Consider the following 17556-nt stretch of genomic DNA (forward strand, 5'->3'; position numbering starts at 1 on the left):
TTATTTTTTTTTCACCCCAACCACCCGTGAGACCCTTTGGGGTAAATGAATAAAAAGAGTTGCAACGAGGCATGAGTTTAGGTCTTAAGCTGTAGGGAAATATAGCGTTACCTCGACGCCGAAGAACCATTTTGGAACGGCGTTTCTGCGTTTACTATTTCTTCTTTCCATTCACTAAGGTCAGCCGTGAGTGCAAGGCAAGCCTCAACGCTTTTAAATCATTTAAATCACCGTGGCGCAGGACTGACAGGCGCTACCTACGCTTATGTGGCTTAAGATACGGGCGTGAAAGGTTTCGGCTGCTTGGTGTTGGTCCGTCTCAGTGAAGAGGCGGCACATTTAGTGGTTCACACAGTGCTTATTGCTTCATTTCGTAGCCTGTCTGAACATTCTAGATTTTGCTTAGATTGAAAGAATACCCTTGTTCAGTGAGAAATAGTGGGAGTGTGTGCAGGGGAGACCCTGCGTTCGGACCCCCGGATGCAGCAGCTTGTTCCCAGAACCCTCAGGCTGATCTTGAGGTGAGGATCTGGTCCACGCTGCCTCCCATTTCTTGACAGAAATAGAATATGCAATGTCTGAGTTGTTCTCCTTTGCGCATGCCCTTGGAAATGAGTGGGTTGCGAGGAAGGTTTTGCATGCTTACCGCATTAGCACACTTTTCATTTCCCTCTGATGTTTCCACCCAAACATCTTCACCCAAGTAGATGTGTGGATGTATAAATTAGTTTGCACCGAGCGCACAGTTTGCGATTCTTCAGCCTTTAGAGTCCTTAATGGCATGCGAAGGATTGTGTTCGTAAGTATAGAAAAAGGAGTCGTTCTCCGTATTTTTCGGGGAGAGGGGCGTGGCAGACATGGCCGCAAGAAACGTGGTATGTGAGTTCGCGTGCGTCTTGGTCAGCAACCTTGGTCCCTTCAAGACCCTGGCGTCCGGGAGTTCATGTAATTGAACATCTTTCATTAGAGATGGCAGAATCTTGTGGGAACGCTTAGGTAGTCTGTTTGTAATGATGTTAGAAATGCTGTACTGACCGAAGATACTGATATTTGTGCTTCTTTTGATGATTTCGACAGCTGGATTTCAACGAGGATGGTTCCAATCTCCGCTTTTTAGGTTCCTGTTTGTGGGAGAGAGTCATGCAGTAACGAAGGTTGCCATGGTAGTCCACTGCGGCGATTGTTTCATGAGTAGTTTAGCACGTTCAAGGTAGTTGTACAAGGTGTTTGCATGGTTTTGGGATTTTAATTGAAGAAATTTGATTCTCGGTTCTCACCTGTCCTCGTTGATTTTGGTGGCGAAGTTTTTATGTGGACTCGCTTGACCGCTGAGATGTCTATCATGGCGTGCAGGGGGGGGGGGGGGGGGGATGACTTGCAATCGACAGCCCGTCCCGACGTTGTTTTTCACAGCTGCTTACTTTGCGCTAGGATCGCTGCTTCCCTAATGTCCACAAAGGTGTTAGGAAGACCCGATTCCGGGACATTTTAGGTAATCGTAAACAGGGCTGCCGTATGTTGAGGGCTGCCGTATATTCTGTGCTGATAAAGGCGTTAATTAGGTTTTGTCTAGTAAGGATAAGTTTGTAGTACGGAAGGTTGAAAGATATCCGGCTCATAATCAGTGCCTGCATGAGTCTTATAATTACCTCATTGACTCTTGCTGTTCTCCTAGTCATGTGTTTTACAATGTGGCCTGATTCGTTTAGGATGGTTTGTATTTTGGCGATTGTGAGACCTGCTCTTACGCTTCGCTGTAGAGCCATGCCGTGAATTCTTGCTGTTGTGTTTTCTGAGAAGACATTCTGAAATATTTTGGGTGCTTTTTTCGTCTTCATCGCGCGGTGCCACCATATCTTTGCTCCACACACCTTGCAGCGGCGACAGAGCAGCGAAAAATCCGAAAATTAAAATAAATATAGCGCACTTAAAGCAGCCATGAAGACAAAATGCAAGTTAGGTTGATTAGAAAGACTGCTTACTCCCGATAACAATGACACTAATATCATCGAAATCTTCGAACAAATAACGGAGATATTAAAGAAAGCGTGTGAAGAAGTCGCCACCCGCTAACCAATTTCCCGCAACTTTTCTATGACGTCACGGAACCTTGTTTGCGCGATTGGCGGCCGCCTAACTAACCTGTCGCGACGACACATGACTGGGCGTCTGTAATGGGGCCTCTAGTTCCATTTGACCGCATCACTTGAATGCTAACGTGCAGTTAACGCACTGAAAATAATGTTTTATTGTTGGCCCGTATGACATCACTGTTGCTCATAACACGTCACTGTGGCGCAAAATTTGAAAGTTTTTAAATACTTCTTCCTTTTTTTTTTGTTAAAATACATCTTTTGTGGATGTAATGGAGCTGAGTGAGATACTGAATCCTAGTTCTTTCAAATTAAACGAAGTTGTATTTTCTCTTCATGGCTCCTTTAAGGTCTGTGAACTGGGTTTTATTTCTTACTAGGAGAAATTAGGTAGTTGCTGCTGAAATCTAGACCTTCGTTGATTTTTGTGAGGCTGCCGATAATCTACGGCCCCTGCTTTGATTATGACACAATGTTGGTGCCGGCATTAGTTGCAATGGGAGAGCCTCATTGGGGTGATGGTGTCAGTTACGCGCACGGTTGGTGATGGTCTTCCAAGCCTTCCACCACCGACCGAGCGTAGAATTAACTTCACGGCGCAGACGTGGCGCCTGCTGAATTCGCGTACCTTTTCTTTAGTTCCGCCATCATATCCTTGTCCTTCTTTCCACATTTCAGATGGTACTGCGCGTATCCACATTCAGGCGAGCCCTCGCATCTGCCTGTCTCGGTCGTAGCTTCCGGATGTCAGCGATCACGTATTTCCGCGGACACTTGATGACCATGATTGACAGCGGGCGGCTAGCAGGTTAGGCAAAATCGAAAAGCGAGCATAATAGCGCTATCGCGTTAAAATCGTCCGCGGTAGTAGCGCTCCATGTGTCACGTGAAAGTGTCTTCTCGATTGACACACACGTGTGCATCAAGGTAGATCTAAAGGTTTTCGTAGCCCCGCTGGCAGCTATAACACCGCGCGCGATCCCAAGCCGTCCCTATCGCCAGTTAAAACCGAGATTCCAGAATACCCCGCCCCCCTCGCTGCACTTGCATTGTGTTTGCACGAAGGCACGGCCCCATCTCTCCAAACATGGTGCCGCAGTGACTTCGCTCTAGCTGCCTGGCGCTTCCGGCCGTTACACAGGAACTCATAGAAGCGCACGTACCGCTCCTCCGAAATCCTCCAACTCTCCCCCACCTTGACCACACACCACATCCTACCCTCCCTGCACATCAAAACCATCCACACGCTCCCCTGTACCCCAACACAGACGACGCCTGCCCATAATCAAACCCCTTCCTCGCAACATGAACCCTCTCCACCATGCAGGCCGCCGCATGGCCCGTGCCAAACACCACACCGTCGCCCACCTGCCCTCCCCCCTACAATCCATGTGGACGTGGCCCAATACCCAAACGATCACGCTTACCCTACTTCCATGCACGGCCCTCCAAACCCGACAGCTATGTCGGTCCTCACCCCCTCCCATACGGTGGCAGAAGAAGCCGCCATCGCCATCGCAATAGTTAAACGCCCCCAATCCACCGCCATCCTCTTCTACTACAAGCACGCCATCTCCAACTACATCAAGAGTCCTATCTCACCACAAGCTCTCCATATCATCCTCTAACGCCCTCCCCAACATCCTGTCGAGCTACTGTGTACTGCTGCCCACACTGGCTCAGTTGGCAATGAAGCAGCATATTCACATGCTAGAGAACTCGTTGCCCGAGGTCCTGCTTCTTTTGATTGTAAACACAGCATCCCCACCACCCTATACAGATAATTCAGTATAACACTCCCCCTGAACCATCAGACCCCCTCTCCCTCCACCACATCACCAGAGGAGTCCGTAATGTGGCGCGTCATCCAAGTGCACACCACCCAACTGCACAATCCTACAGCCCCAGCACTCCCACACCCACCTGTTTCCCTCAACCCAATGCCCGAACTGCGGGGCACGGGACCCGCACTTTCATTCTCTCTGCCAGTTCCCCGAGGATCCCTATCCACCCGTCCCCACACCCCAAGCCTGGGAGCATGTCTTCCGGAGCTCCGAGTTTTCGGACCAAGTGCTAGTCACCTTCCGATGCCTCCAGGTAGCGGCAGCCCTGTGGGAAACCGCTCCCGCCCCATAAGAGAAGATTTTTCTGAATAAATGTTATTTATCTGTCCTCTCTCTAAACTCCCATTATATCCAGCCACTAGCCGGGTTTCATTGCTAAGACAGGAGCGCAGCGAAATAAGTTTCACCCGCATCAATGCCAGGGAAACGGCATGCAGCGCCAGGATTATGCCCAAGAAGGGGGCTTTGCATGGGTCTCGGTACAACCCACTTTGATACAAGAATGGACCGAGACGCAATTGCTGCGGTTTTTAATTATTACCGGGCGAAGTCCGAACAATAAGGGCGACGTTCTGCAGGAGTAGCGGAGGAGTGAGGCATCTCCAAATTAACGTCATTGGCTGAGCGATCAAGACCCGCGGAACGTAGTGATGAATCAGAGGGAGGGGCAGAGCGGTACAGCCACTAAGAAAACAGGCAAGAGGTTACTGGCAATTGTTAGACGGATGCTGCTTATATCAAGAATTCGAGGTTTGCTGCCGTCACCAATGCGCATCATACGGGAGGGTGCTGGCATCAAAACTTTCATCACTTTGTGTCCGACGAGACAAGGGGTCATCACGGATACAATCCCCCCTCCATTCATTACTACCCAACAGGTAGGCCGTCCACAGTTTTGTAAAGGAGATTCTGTGAAGGTTTTTCGGCACAGTTCATGGATGCAGCGTCACCTCAAGGAACTGCACTCGTCACTTTTTGTAACAGGAGCGCCTATGTAGATATCGGGACGGCGGTGGACCGACCTTTGTGGTGGCGGCGAACGTCTAGGCCTGAACATCGAAGCAGTGGCGTTTGTAACGTCTGAGTCGTGGCGACATGGAAATTGGTCGCAGTCACCACAGAAAGTAAATCGGCTTGGTCGAAAGGGCTAACGTGTTTGGCAAGAAGGACAAAGGTGTCACGGCCAATGTTGGATAAAGATTGAGTGATGGGCGTCAATCGCAGCCACGAGCGCCAAGCTATCTTGTAATGCCTACTTTGTCTTCCCGTCGCGGACCTAACGGCTCTGCTCGTTTCGGTCATTCTTTCTTGTAACACCATAACCCTGTCAGAGTGCCGCGAGGGGGAGCAAGGAATTCCATAAAAAGTTCAAAACCTTTCATATATGACGACAATGGTTGAAACGCGAAGCTTGGTTGAAATGCGAAAATGGTTGAAATGCGAAAATAATTGGCGAAGTGCCAATGTGAAAGACCCTGCAAACAGTCAAAGCGTCAACGATCCAAACGCAAATCGCATCATAGTCAAAGTCTAAGGATCAACGATCACAGTGAAAACAGCCCTAGAGTCAAAGTACAAACTCAGATGATAGCAAACGGATCCCTCACGACAAATCTGAGCACCCCCCCCCCCCCCGCCCCATTCTCGTCGTTCGAACATCATCGTCGTTACAGGGAGCGGATTTGAACTTTGACGAGAGAATACTTGTCAATGCGTAAATGTGGGCTAGTTAGTTCGAACTGTGAAACATGGTTAAGTAGCGCGGTAAGGACGGGACAAAAGTAGAGACCACACAGGACTAGCGCTAGTTTAGATGCAGATGGGTTGGCACATAAAACAGGAGGAAGAACAGGGCCCAATGTACTAGAAAGAATACTTGTCAATGCATAAATGTGGGCTAGTTGGTTGGAACTGTGAAACATGGTTAAGTAGCGCAGTACGGACGGGACAAAAGTAGAGACCACACAGGACTAGTGCTAGCCCTGTGTGGTCTCTACTTATGTCCCGTCCTTACCGCGCTACTTAACCATGTTTGACGAGAGATTTCGCTGAGGTGTATTTTGAATGAAGAGGCCGCACGTTTTCAAGGACTTGCTCGTGATTGCTTTCAACTGAGCCAAAGTCCGTAGCCAACGTCCGCGGAACGAACCCAAAGGAAGTGTGCTTAGCGAACCGAATGCGGTGATGGTGCAACCGGATAGCTTCATACGTCGAGGGACCCAGCTTAGGTTCCCACCACAGGAAGCGTCTTTTTCTTGTTTGATTGCCATCATCACATGTCCTCCCATTCTGTAGAGTTGGCTAGCCTACAGTGCGTTTTGGTTACGACGCCGCCATCGCTGGGACCAAAAGAATCTTCGCTTTAATATCGGTTTCACTGGCTCCCAATAAGGAACGTCCGCAGGAACAAGTCGGATTTCCGTATTTAGAGATTCGTACAAGCCGAAGCTTACAATGATGCATGCTGTCATTGGACCAGCTGTACATGTTTAACGTGCACAGAAAGCCCGACAAACGGGCGCTTTTATTTTTTTCGTGCATGAGAAAAACCGCCGCTACGGCAGGGATCGAATCCGCCTTCTCAGGCCCAAGCAGCACTACTCCTTCGCGACGCAGCCACGATGGCGCGCACCAGGAAATCGCGGTGGGGCAAATCACGACCTGAGCGCAGACACGTACCGCCGCGGACGTCCCTGGTGGGCATAGGTAGCGAAATTGAGGCGTTGTAACTTTCAGGCTTCGCCACTGCGACAGGCCACAAGCTTAAATGCGCTCCCGTGTAAATGCTAGAGAATCGCAGTAGCCTCTACAGTAGGCAGCTGCAATGTGCTTCAGTCACAGCTATGTACAAAAGGCTAATGGAGATGGTTTCCACAAAGGCGCAATCACATCTCCATCTACCCCTGACGGTTCAGTGACTGCACTGCGCCTTGCTGGGGAATGAAGCCTGGTCTCCACGTGACGTGGATGTGCATTACAGCTTCCTGCTGGGGATGGTGGGAAGAGCTACGTCGATAAGCACTGTGCCCCGTCATCGGTGTAATGGACATTCTCTATCTGGAAAACACGACCTGCCTTGCTCTTCTCCCACACTGGCCGAATATTTTCGATGCTTCGAACTCCTGTTTCTGTCTACTTCTGCACTGTTCGGGCGCTGCATTCCGCTATCACTAACCTGAAGCCGGTTTCTCATATTCCTATTTTTTTTTCAAATAATAAAAAGCCTCCTCAATACTCCACTAAATACAATTTTATGTACTATTAACCACACTCTAACCCTTACTAAACTGCCTTTTACCCTCATCTTTGCATACACGACTGCCTGTGGCTGCGTTCGTATGTTATCAATAGCCGAGAAACAAGTCGTGACCCACCAAGAAACGTCTCTGCCGTCGACATCATTTAAGCCGAGTCGCCCAAAATTCCATTCCACAAGAATTAGGTGAAGCGTATAGACACCAATTCATGAGAGAGGCCTTTGCCCTGCCGTGGGCGTGGACAGGATGATGACGATGATGATAATGATGATAATAGACGGCAAATTAAAGAGGATTTGTTGGTGTACTGTTAGAAATGCGTGAGCATCTCGCTCCTTCCGTTATACATCCATTTCTTCAGAGTTACCGCAGAAAACATTCCGTCTTCTGCTGAAGTCTACTAGGCTATGCCGTATCCTCAAACTTGATTTAACAATATGCATCAAAGGCGACAAACGACGACCTTAGAAACGCCTACTTCGGCCGGATATCCGTGGTGTAGGTTAATCCGGCGGAAACTGCCCAAACCCGGAGACGTGCAAAGGCTCGCTACTCAGGATGGTCAGGAAAGAGGTTCAGAAGACACGTCTACTTCGTGACGCTGCCCTCCCACGGAATAAGACCGGATTTAGTACTACAGACTACACCCAGTACTACCTCCATCCAGAATAGATCAACCAGATTTATTCGTACATGTCCGGGCTCACCGACTACCTGAAAAGAGGAGCAACTCAAGGATCTATCCTTGTAGAAGTCCTCTTGCATCGGGCGATCACATTCATGGTACGTCGCTCATAATATTTTCGCGAGCTGGAGACAAATACACCTTTGGTGGAGTGTGCGGGTTCATCCCCATCCTTGCTTCAGCATCGCGTAGTCTCGGCCTGGTCCAAATCTTTGAGGGTCCATGGGTGGCATCGGGCAGCACCAGCCATGCGGAGACCACCATTAGACCCTGTCCGCAGCACCGTGCCCCTAGCCAGTTACCAGCTCAAAACCAGCCGTTACAAGCCGAGACCAAACCAACGGAAGATGACATGCCCCCAGCCCTCTCGTCCGACGTGGTTCGATTACTTTCGTTGGTTCACCTCTGCCTACAAAAAATTGCTATTGTGGGGCCAGACATCATCAGAAACATCTGCGTGATCTCTGACTGCAAGAACTACTCCATTGTTTATTGCCATCTCATCTTTCGCTCTCACTGAACTCACGGGACCATTGCGATTCGACCGGGACGGTTGCTCTCGACGTGGGGGCAATGTCACGAGATCACGACAGAGACAAACCTTAGTTACAGGTGTGGTCTGCTTTATTGACGAAGAAGCGTGTGATGTGAGACCTGGTTCGGGTTCGGTGATGGCCGAAATGTAAATATTGTTAGCAGATTAGTCATCATTCTCAACCTTGGTATGGGTCATCTGTCCCGCCGCCACGGCCACGTAGCAATATTACAATGTTGATACGAGATCATGACCTTGACAACACTGACACTAATACTACTGAGCTTCAAGCCCCGGTTTCAAGCCTTGAGAATACCCTGCGTATAGTGGAGAACGTGCCATGAGAACACACGTATAGAGAACATGCCTTGAGAATATTCTGCGGAAATTTGGGGTTGACATGGGGCCTAAAACGACCGACCTTTTTTATGCTCGTGGTGGAAAATCCGCTCCTTTCAGAAAGGCAACTACCATGCACTTCGCAAATACCCTTATCACTGCCCCTTGCATCTACATACAGCTGCTTCCCTCCCAGTAAACAGTCGTAGCATTCACAAGACCTAGCTAACCACCTTTAATAAACAATAAATACCAATTCTACATCTGATTACCGCCGGTATAACAAGTGCAGAAGTGCACGATCATGTTTAATGCTCGCCGTGCCTCTCGGTGCGGCCATAGCCAACCTTGCATATAGTTTACCTGTGTATCACTTCAGGAAGACCTATTAAACGTTCTCGCGCACGCGTTATAAAGCCACACCAAGAACTATCGCTGGCGTTCAGCGCATATCAGAATTATCGCACTTGAACAAACCTAGAAGAATCTCGAACGCAAGCTATCGTTAAACAGACTCTGACCTAGGGCGCTATTCCAGAAGGTCCGAGTTTCGTCTACTCCTGAGTTTCGAGCTGTTTGGGTTATGAAAGTAGAGATAATGAGCATTCCATACCCAGCTTTCTCGCTCAAAATTACAACCTCTCGGGAACCTAAAAAAACCACTTTAGGAAAATGATATTTGGCATAAAGCTAGAAGTCAACGTGAACATTAAAACGCTAAAAGAATATTTCAGGTTTCTGAATATTTTTTGTGTGATTTGCTGTCAAATCTAACTCCCCATGCATTTCTATGGGATAGTTCCCATGATTCAGGAACCCAGTCGCGCGAAGTGCGCGACTTGAAACTGTGCACAAAGCAAGTATTCACCCCAAATATTAGTTGTGCAAAATAACTTTTCATTTCGCTAAAAAAGTGCAGAGTAATGACTGTTGAAAGGACTGCCATGAGCGGGAAAGCTGCACATGGATACACCTCGAGCGAAACCGCCGGAATAGCGCGCAGCACGGCTGGCATATTGAGCGCGCTGTATTGGGGCCGCTTACGTTGATAAAGTACGGCTTGTGGTGTCTTCCGCATGCAGCACCATCTGGAATCGATCTGCAATACTCATTCTCTTGCATAAACTAGATAACCCCACTGCTACTTTGAAATCCCCAGCTTGGCTGTTGGCCACGCCCAGTGCGGGGCGGTCCGTTTTTCTTAGTGTTCTGATCCTCAAATGGATTATGTTTTCTACTTGGCTTTAGAATAGTCCCAGTGCAGCTCTGCGCAAGCACAAACCAAGTAATCAAAGGGGTCCACTGTAGCGAACGGAACGCGTCCTGCTCCCGACCATCAAATATGCTATTTGTTTACTGCGTGCTTGAGTGTGCACGGCGGCCGCTTATCAGAAATCTTCCCTTGACAAGAGCGTGTTTGAGCATTGGCGAGTGCGTTTTTGACGTTGAAGTTGCGTCATTTGTCATAGAGCGTGTTTTCAGGGTGTATGAAGAAGGCTCCCGAGGTAAAATCGTGTAGTCTTGGCCTCTCCTATCGGATCGTACAATGGTGAACTCCAGTTCGGACCGAACACCCCCGCGACTTTGGCACCATTGGCTGACGGTGGCCTGGGAACTTCATTTTTAAAGCAAAGCTTTCTACCTCTACTCCCCAAGGGTTCTTTCGCGACCGTTGGTGTCACCAGAAAACTCCAGCGAACAAATAAAAGAATTTACTGGCACCGCCGGGAATCGAACCTGGGACTAATAGCCTAACAAAGCGAGAGCCCGTTGTCTTACCGATTCAGCTACGAGCCCACGCGAACACGGGAAGACAAATTGTGTACTCACCAAGCACATCTACGGGTTTACCCCCTGCCTTCTCGTTGAATGCCACGTGAAAGCGTCACACGACCACTCACGCCCGTCTAGAGGCCCTGTGCGCCCCTTGCTCATGTGCTATAAGTTACAAAAATTAAAGGAAGCTCACACCAATCCAAGGAATCTCACTTTTAGTACGCCAATGTGCTAAAGCCTGTGGCCTCCAGTGTTCACGTAAAAAATTGCAGCTCCTTGTCGTCCGCCCTCACTCCAAATCAAGGAATACATTCAAATACTCCTTCATGACCAGGCCATCACTCCAAACCGCAGCATCAAGATCCTGGGCCTACATTTCCAGGCCAACACCAAGAGTGACGTCTCCTTGCAGCGCCTCAAAAACAGCATTAATGTAATCATACACATGATCAGGCGAGTTGCCACCAAGAAGCGAGGCCTAAAAGAATCCCGTACCTTTCGGTTAATTGAAGCTTTTGTCCTCTCGAGAGTTCCTTACGACAAACCCCTATCTTCTTCTCGACAAGGAAGACATAGAGATGCTTTATATAATGATTAGAAAGGCGGTTGAGGAGGCTATTGGTCTTCTCATGAGTGCGTCCACACTGAGGCTGCTTAGCACGGGCTCCACAACACGGTGGAAGAGCTGATAGAAGGGTATCTTTCTAAGCAGAAGGTCCGACTCAGAACTGCGGTAGGTAACCGCATGCTTCGCCAGATCGGCTGGGCAGCCCAGAATGTCACTCTGCTTGACGTACTGCCAGACTCTTGGCGACTAAAACTAAAGATGCTCCCTTTGCTTAGAAATATGAACCCCTCACATGACGACCGTCAACGAAAAGCACGGTCTCCAGCGCTAAACACCACCCTCGGTGGGGCTCATGCAGTTATCTACCCAGACTTCTCCTAACATCGATGGCAGCAACACGCCATCATCGTGGATACCTCCAGAACCAACCTCCTTGCGTTTACCTCGCTTAGGACCCAACAAATGACGGCAGCAGAAGAGGCAGCCATCACCTTGGCTCTCACTCAACCAGGGGTTCGGAGGGTAGTCACCGATTCCCAGCAAGCCTACTGGAATTACCAGTCGGGTTGGGTGTACTGACCTGCACTGTGCGTGCTAAATAACCACTCCCCAAACGGTTCCATTCAGCTCATCTGGACGGTTCCATTAGCTCAACGGTTCCATTCAGCTCATCTGGACACCGCTTCTCGCCTCACGCGGTGAGGCGCCTCATCTCGCCTCACGCCTCATCTCGCCTCACGCTTCAATGGAGGGCAACAAATACGCCCACCCAACAAGCCTGCGCTTTTACCTCCCATGCTATGGAGCTGCACGAGGACAGTCACCCGCTTGTCTTGTCCAGGGAGATAATCCAGCATTATCGCCTTCTGAGACAGACCGTACCTTCGCCTTACCCTGACCTTTCCAGAGAGAACCCTACGGCTCATACAATCCGGACTCCTTCCCACAGCCTACGTGTCTTCACTTAATGCATCCGAATCGCTACTACGCTGACTGTAAACTTTTCACAGAAGTAGGAATACTCCGCGCCGTAATCGGGGTGTGCGACTTTAGCCCTGAGCACCCTCCTCTTTTTCCGTCAACCACCCAACAAGAGCAATGGGAGATGCTGCTGTCCAGGCCCTCTACCTACCCAGCTTCAGCGGGTGGACAGAACACAGGCCGCGCGGACTGCATATTGGCCCCACAGAAGAAGGAATCACTCCTCAAGGCTGCACTCTGGGCCGTTCAGAAATCTAAACAGAAGTATTTCTTCCTCCTCCTTCTCAGCCGCAAGTCTCGTCGCCTCCGTCCGCGGCGCAGAGACGGAGAAGTCAGATCGTCTAACACCGGGTTGGCGCTTACTTTTATTTTATAAAAAAAAGTTTCCACTCTTTCTACACCAATACAACTCAACCAAATACCGTTCATGCATCATGTATTGATGTAACCTTACCAAGAATATCTCTTTGAAGTAATAAATGGTGTGGTTAAGTGCATTTCACTTCTCTCTGGTTTTACTATTTGTAGAGCGATGTGAGTGATTTTAAGTAACGTCGCATGAGTAATCGTTATGAGTGCCGTTTACAGCTTTGCTTTCCAACCACATTCACGGGGTGGATTGGCGCGATTTTTTTGTTTTGTGGAAAGTTCTTGTCTCTGCTAGCAGGCATCAAATGACCACTTCGTGGCTACGATTGTACGCCCACACAAAGTGGACGCCATGGGGGGTGTGGCTTCGGTTCTTACGCCACGCCCATGAATGGGCTGTGTGTCTTTTGACTGGCATTAGAACTCGGAGCAAACTCGGGCATGGTTTTGGACGGCCGAGTTGAACTCGGGACGCCCATGGTGGCCGCTGCTGCGGAGGGGTTTATTTTTATGGTCGCCGTAGCAGGCATATTTCTACCCCGACAGGTCTTTGAAACGAAGGAGGAATCTCGAGCTCTACAAAAGTGCTGTCCATTGGTTGTGCCGTCTGTCGAGAGACCCCCGTTTACGACGACTTAGAGGCGGCTTTCGCTCCATGACGGTAGAGGAGCAAGTGTAGTGTGTGCTGGGGTTTTACGCGACGGGCAGCTTCTACGGAAGCGTTGGTAGCGACCGCACCATCGACCGCCACCAGTCAACTGTCAACCGGTGTGTGCGCAGTACGATCAGTGCAGACGTGCTTCCAAGGCCTCGCCATTTTTTGGGTGATTTGGCGCACATGGCTTCCGCAGGTTAATGCCGCGCGTCTGTCAGTCTGAAGCCTGAGCGTGGGCTTCAGTTATCGTCTGCTCACAAAACAGTTTCGAACGGAGCGTAGCATGCTGTGCGTTTTACTTATCATCAGCGCGGTAGACAGACTCCCTCGATCGGTTGTGTGACGCGCATTTGTTGTGAAAAGATTACTGGCAGGACAGGTTATACGTATTACATATACTGTCAAGGAGAGAGTCGACGAACCGACAGCCTGCTTAGGTGGTTTATTCGCAGTGGTGAAGCCGATAAAAACGCAAGTCTGAGCGTTGCGATAACATAGCTCGTTTCTCGCGCATTCACCCTATGGGGTTCATTTTCTTCCCCTGACACGCCTTTGGCGCATATCATCGCGTCTGGATAGGACATATTCCTACCTTTCTCTTCTACATGGTTGATGGTGGTACGGCGCATACCCCGATAGCTTGATGACCTTTTGCATCTTTTCATTATCCTCTCTACAATACAATCAACGGTGCATTCCTATTCTCAGAGGCGATCTTTACACATTTCAACGGTTTTTTTTCAGCGTCACCCTCGTATGGCAGGAAGCAGAGCATGGAAAGCGAGTAAAGGGGAGAGCTAAGAATTAAAGTAACCGCGTGACACCACATAGAGGGTAAGCGGGAGTGGGAAGGGCATGAAGAAGAGAGGATTATGAGGGGATTTAACTCTATGACAAAAACGACTGTGTAGAGCTTGTTCAAACAAAAGCGGTGAAGAGGAAGATAAAATAAAGCAAAGCAACCTGGAATGTTCTTGTCCTTGTTGCTATTCCTTCTTTTGTAACACATGGACACTTGGGGGATTGGGCCGCAATTGGGAGCTTTCAGGAACTAACGTGCCCCGTTGGCAAAATTCATAACACCCTGAATTTGAAAAGTAACAGCTTTAAAATAGTGCATGAAGGTTGAAGCCTGAACGTGATGTCACTGGAGTAGGACAGGTGCACACCACTCTCGCAGAACCCGATTCTAGGGAGGCTGCGGCGTGTTCCAGCCTGCTTGCGCACTAAGACAAACAACTGAAAGAGAAGAAACTGACTCAAACACGAAATCGCAGATTAGAAGCCGTTTAAATTATTCCGTGCCAAAAGACCAAGAAACGATACCTAGGAAAAAAGCGCAAGTACAATGTATTCGAAAAGATGTTGATAATACGTATCGCCAGGCTTTCGCTTTAAAAGAACGTAGGCAGACTGGACCGCGCCGAAGAAATTTACTATCGGAAAGCGGAGGGTTTCGATAACGTAATACGAACAGCAACTGTTTTGAATGTGGTGCGCTTCTATCACCCGCTTTCTTTTTATGCCAGTCGGCCATAGTCACATGATTCCACTGTCTGCCACCGACGGCAGAAACTACTTCTTAGTAGGAAGAATTTCAAACAAAAGCTTATATGAACGCCTGGAATAAAAAATAAAAGGGACTTTTTAGTGAAATACAGATTAACAAAGTAAAAGTAAAATAAAATAAAGTTGTTGGATTTCCTTGCCCCACTAACCCCCAGTGCAGCAGTGGAACTAGAGAACGCACTGAAAGATGTGCCATGCCCTAGTCGCGCCTCCTTGAAGCGCGTTGCCTGGACTGATTACGTCAGTTGAATAATCGGCAAATAGCATGAATCGAATTTTTAAAGCGTTTTAACCCTGCTCCGAAACATTATCATGAGCTTAATATTATCACTATAGCTCCGCCTTGCCCGAGTTTAGCTCAAACTCGGGCCTTCTGGAATAGCACCCTTCAAAGATAGCACTCTAGGACAGGCAGGACCAATCTGCCATCCAGGTGAATAATTATTCACGTTCCGTAGCCAGCCCCATGGGCCCTTCCAGACAGTTTACCCTCGGCACATTCGAAAAACACCCGTGAAGCCCATTCCGCAGTGTAAACAACGCATCCAGGAGCTCAAACTTCCCGCTTACCCGGGGAAGTTTAGGGACTCACGGTTGCAGTGTGGCGCAGCGCATCGTTGGTAAGACCTGGCACAGTACGGACAATCCTCATCTTAGAGGCACAGTTACACTAAACGTATTCCACTATACGCCGTTGGAAGCTGAGATCCGTACCACAACGGTGCCCATTCGCTTTATCACCTAAGATTACCCCATCTCGCACTCGCATCCTCACGAACTGCTTCGGCATCATTCAAAAAGACGCCCGCCCATCAGCCCCACAGCAAATCCTGGCCCATGTTGTCTTGCTTCGACGCCACGCGGATGTGTGTACAGAATAATTCGGTTTCCGGTGCAAGGCTGCTTGCACAGGGAACCAGGCTGCTGAATCTGCACGAGGCAGCACATGAGTTGGCACGCTGGCATAGCGAGGCGTGCCAGCTGGTGGTCGGGGCCACCAGCTTTCGAAGCGCTCCTCGCCAGTGTCACCTACACCCGGCACATTATCCGAAAATCCGAAAGAAATGAAACTGCTATTCAGCCCAGACTAGTGTGCTGCCGGCCCTCCAAAATTACGGGTTCTGTGAGGGGCGGTCCACGTTTACTCGTGCCCTGTCTGTTGGTGCCCAAGTGTTGGAGGAAGACGCAGTAGGTCATTTCAGAACTGCCTGGACAATTTCATCCGCTGTGGAGAGGTGTGATTGTTGTTGTATTGTATGCACGCTCACGAACCTACTCGAAACAGCGCAAATTGACTTGCAAAGCGTTGTGGTACATCGTGGTGCATCGGCGAGTATCGAACCGACAAGCACGTAATGCATCAGACACTGGTCTTTACACCTAAAGCGCTAAACCTAGACGGGGACACGCTTTTCTTCAGCTGATAACACAACTTAATAAATTAAATTGCTACCACAGCTTAGCTGAATAGCAGGAACCAAAGGTTTCATGGTCTCTGTAGCGCCATACATCCTGCCTTTCTCAATTCCACTTTCCCAAATTATCGAATTTGTGGAGTGTCGAGCTGCAAAGTACTCTTGTGTTGGAAAGTGGAGTTGGTTATAACACATCCTGTATTCCGGAACATGGTGCCCGCATTGTATATATTTGCAGCACAGAACCACTTCTTATTCGAATCAGGTGCTAGGCATCGTAGTTGGTCGAACATGCTCCAACGAAGCCCGAGAGTACGTTTTCTCGAACGCACCCGCATTCAAGTACGCCAGATTGTAGGGTTTAACGCGCCGACGCAACGCAGGCGATGAGGCGAGCCGTAGTGGAGGGCTGCCGGATTATTCTGTCCATCTGGGGATCTTTAACGTGCGCCGAAATCTCATACGGGCGCTTTAGCTTTCTGCCTCCATCAGAAAAGCGGCTGCCACAGCCCGGAATCGAACCCGCGTCCTCATGCTCAGCAGCACAACGCCTTAACCAATTAGCTGCTGCGGCGGGTCTTAACTTATCACTACCACTCTATAAGACTTCACAGCGGCCTGCGTCTGTAATATCAAAACTCAAGCTTTTTGTTCCCCCGTGACGCATTTCCCTAGAAATATTTTTATCTAAACTGATATCTATGGGAAATCTTGGCTTATCTTCTTCTTGTTATCAAGAACAGTTTTCTAAAAGAACGTGTAATGCAAGCGAAAACACGTATCCGGATTTAAATGGGCGAAATGGACCAATGTATCTCCGAATATGCACATGCATTTGAGCTATAAACCGCCACTTTATTCTCGGTGTAAGCACATATCTCGTAAGAAAACCGCAATCGACTGTCGTCTTCAATCCCGATGTGAACGTTATTAATCCCAAAACAGAGCATTGCCTCTGCTTGTTCACCAAAATACCCGTAAGAAACGCAACGGCCGCAGTTTTCGCTATGTTTATGCTAACTTATCTAGTATTTAAATGCTGCCTAAATACAGGGGCCTTTATAATATACGTGAATTTTACCCCTTACTGAACATTTTTCGACTCGTAGCTTGTGGCTATTATGGACGCCCTTTTAATTCATACACCTGCCTTGAAACTGGCGTCCATGTACGGCAGCTTCGCAAGGTCCGCGGACGTGTACTCGCGCTCCACTCCGGGTCCGAAGGCGTCGTCCAGCTCCTTCTGTAGCTTAGCCTGCTTGCCCGGGTGGAGGCCGAGGAGGTAAATTGCCCAACTGATTGCTATTGTCGAAGTGCCGCCAGCCTGGAATGATTTGCGAAAACAAATGTTATGCACAAATACAGCAATATTTGGGGAAATTAATAAGGACATCGCGGCATCACCGCCTTTGATAACATTCCCCAAAACTTCAAGACATTTTAGGCATACCAATTGTGAACGTATGGGAG

General features: G+C 49.0%; 1 protein-coding gene across 1 annotated transcript in view; it reads right to left on the bottom strand.

The window, feature by feature from the left end:
• Window positions 1-17556, bottom strand: part of LOC144145109 (cytochrome P450 4V2-like) — a 180001-nt gene that overhangs the window by 55968 nt on the left and 106477 nt on the right. The window contains exon 8 of the mRNA XM_077676645.1: window positions 17237-17410. Coding sequence (XP_077532771.1) covers window positions 17237-17410 — 174 coding nt within the window. The remainder of the gene's footprint in view (window positions 1-17236; window positions 17411-17556) is intronic.

This window comes from Haemaphysalis longicornis, unplaced genomic scaffold, assembly GCF_048455015.1.
Source record: "Haemaphysalis longicornis isolate Haplotype H1 unplaced genomic scaffold, Haemaphysalis longicornis Haplotype H1 scaffold_1, whole genome shotgun sequence".
In the NCBI taxonomy this organism is placed as follows: Eukaryota; Metazoa; Arthropoda; class Arachnida; order Ixodida; family Ixodidae; genus Haemaphysalis; species Haemaphysalis longicornis.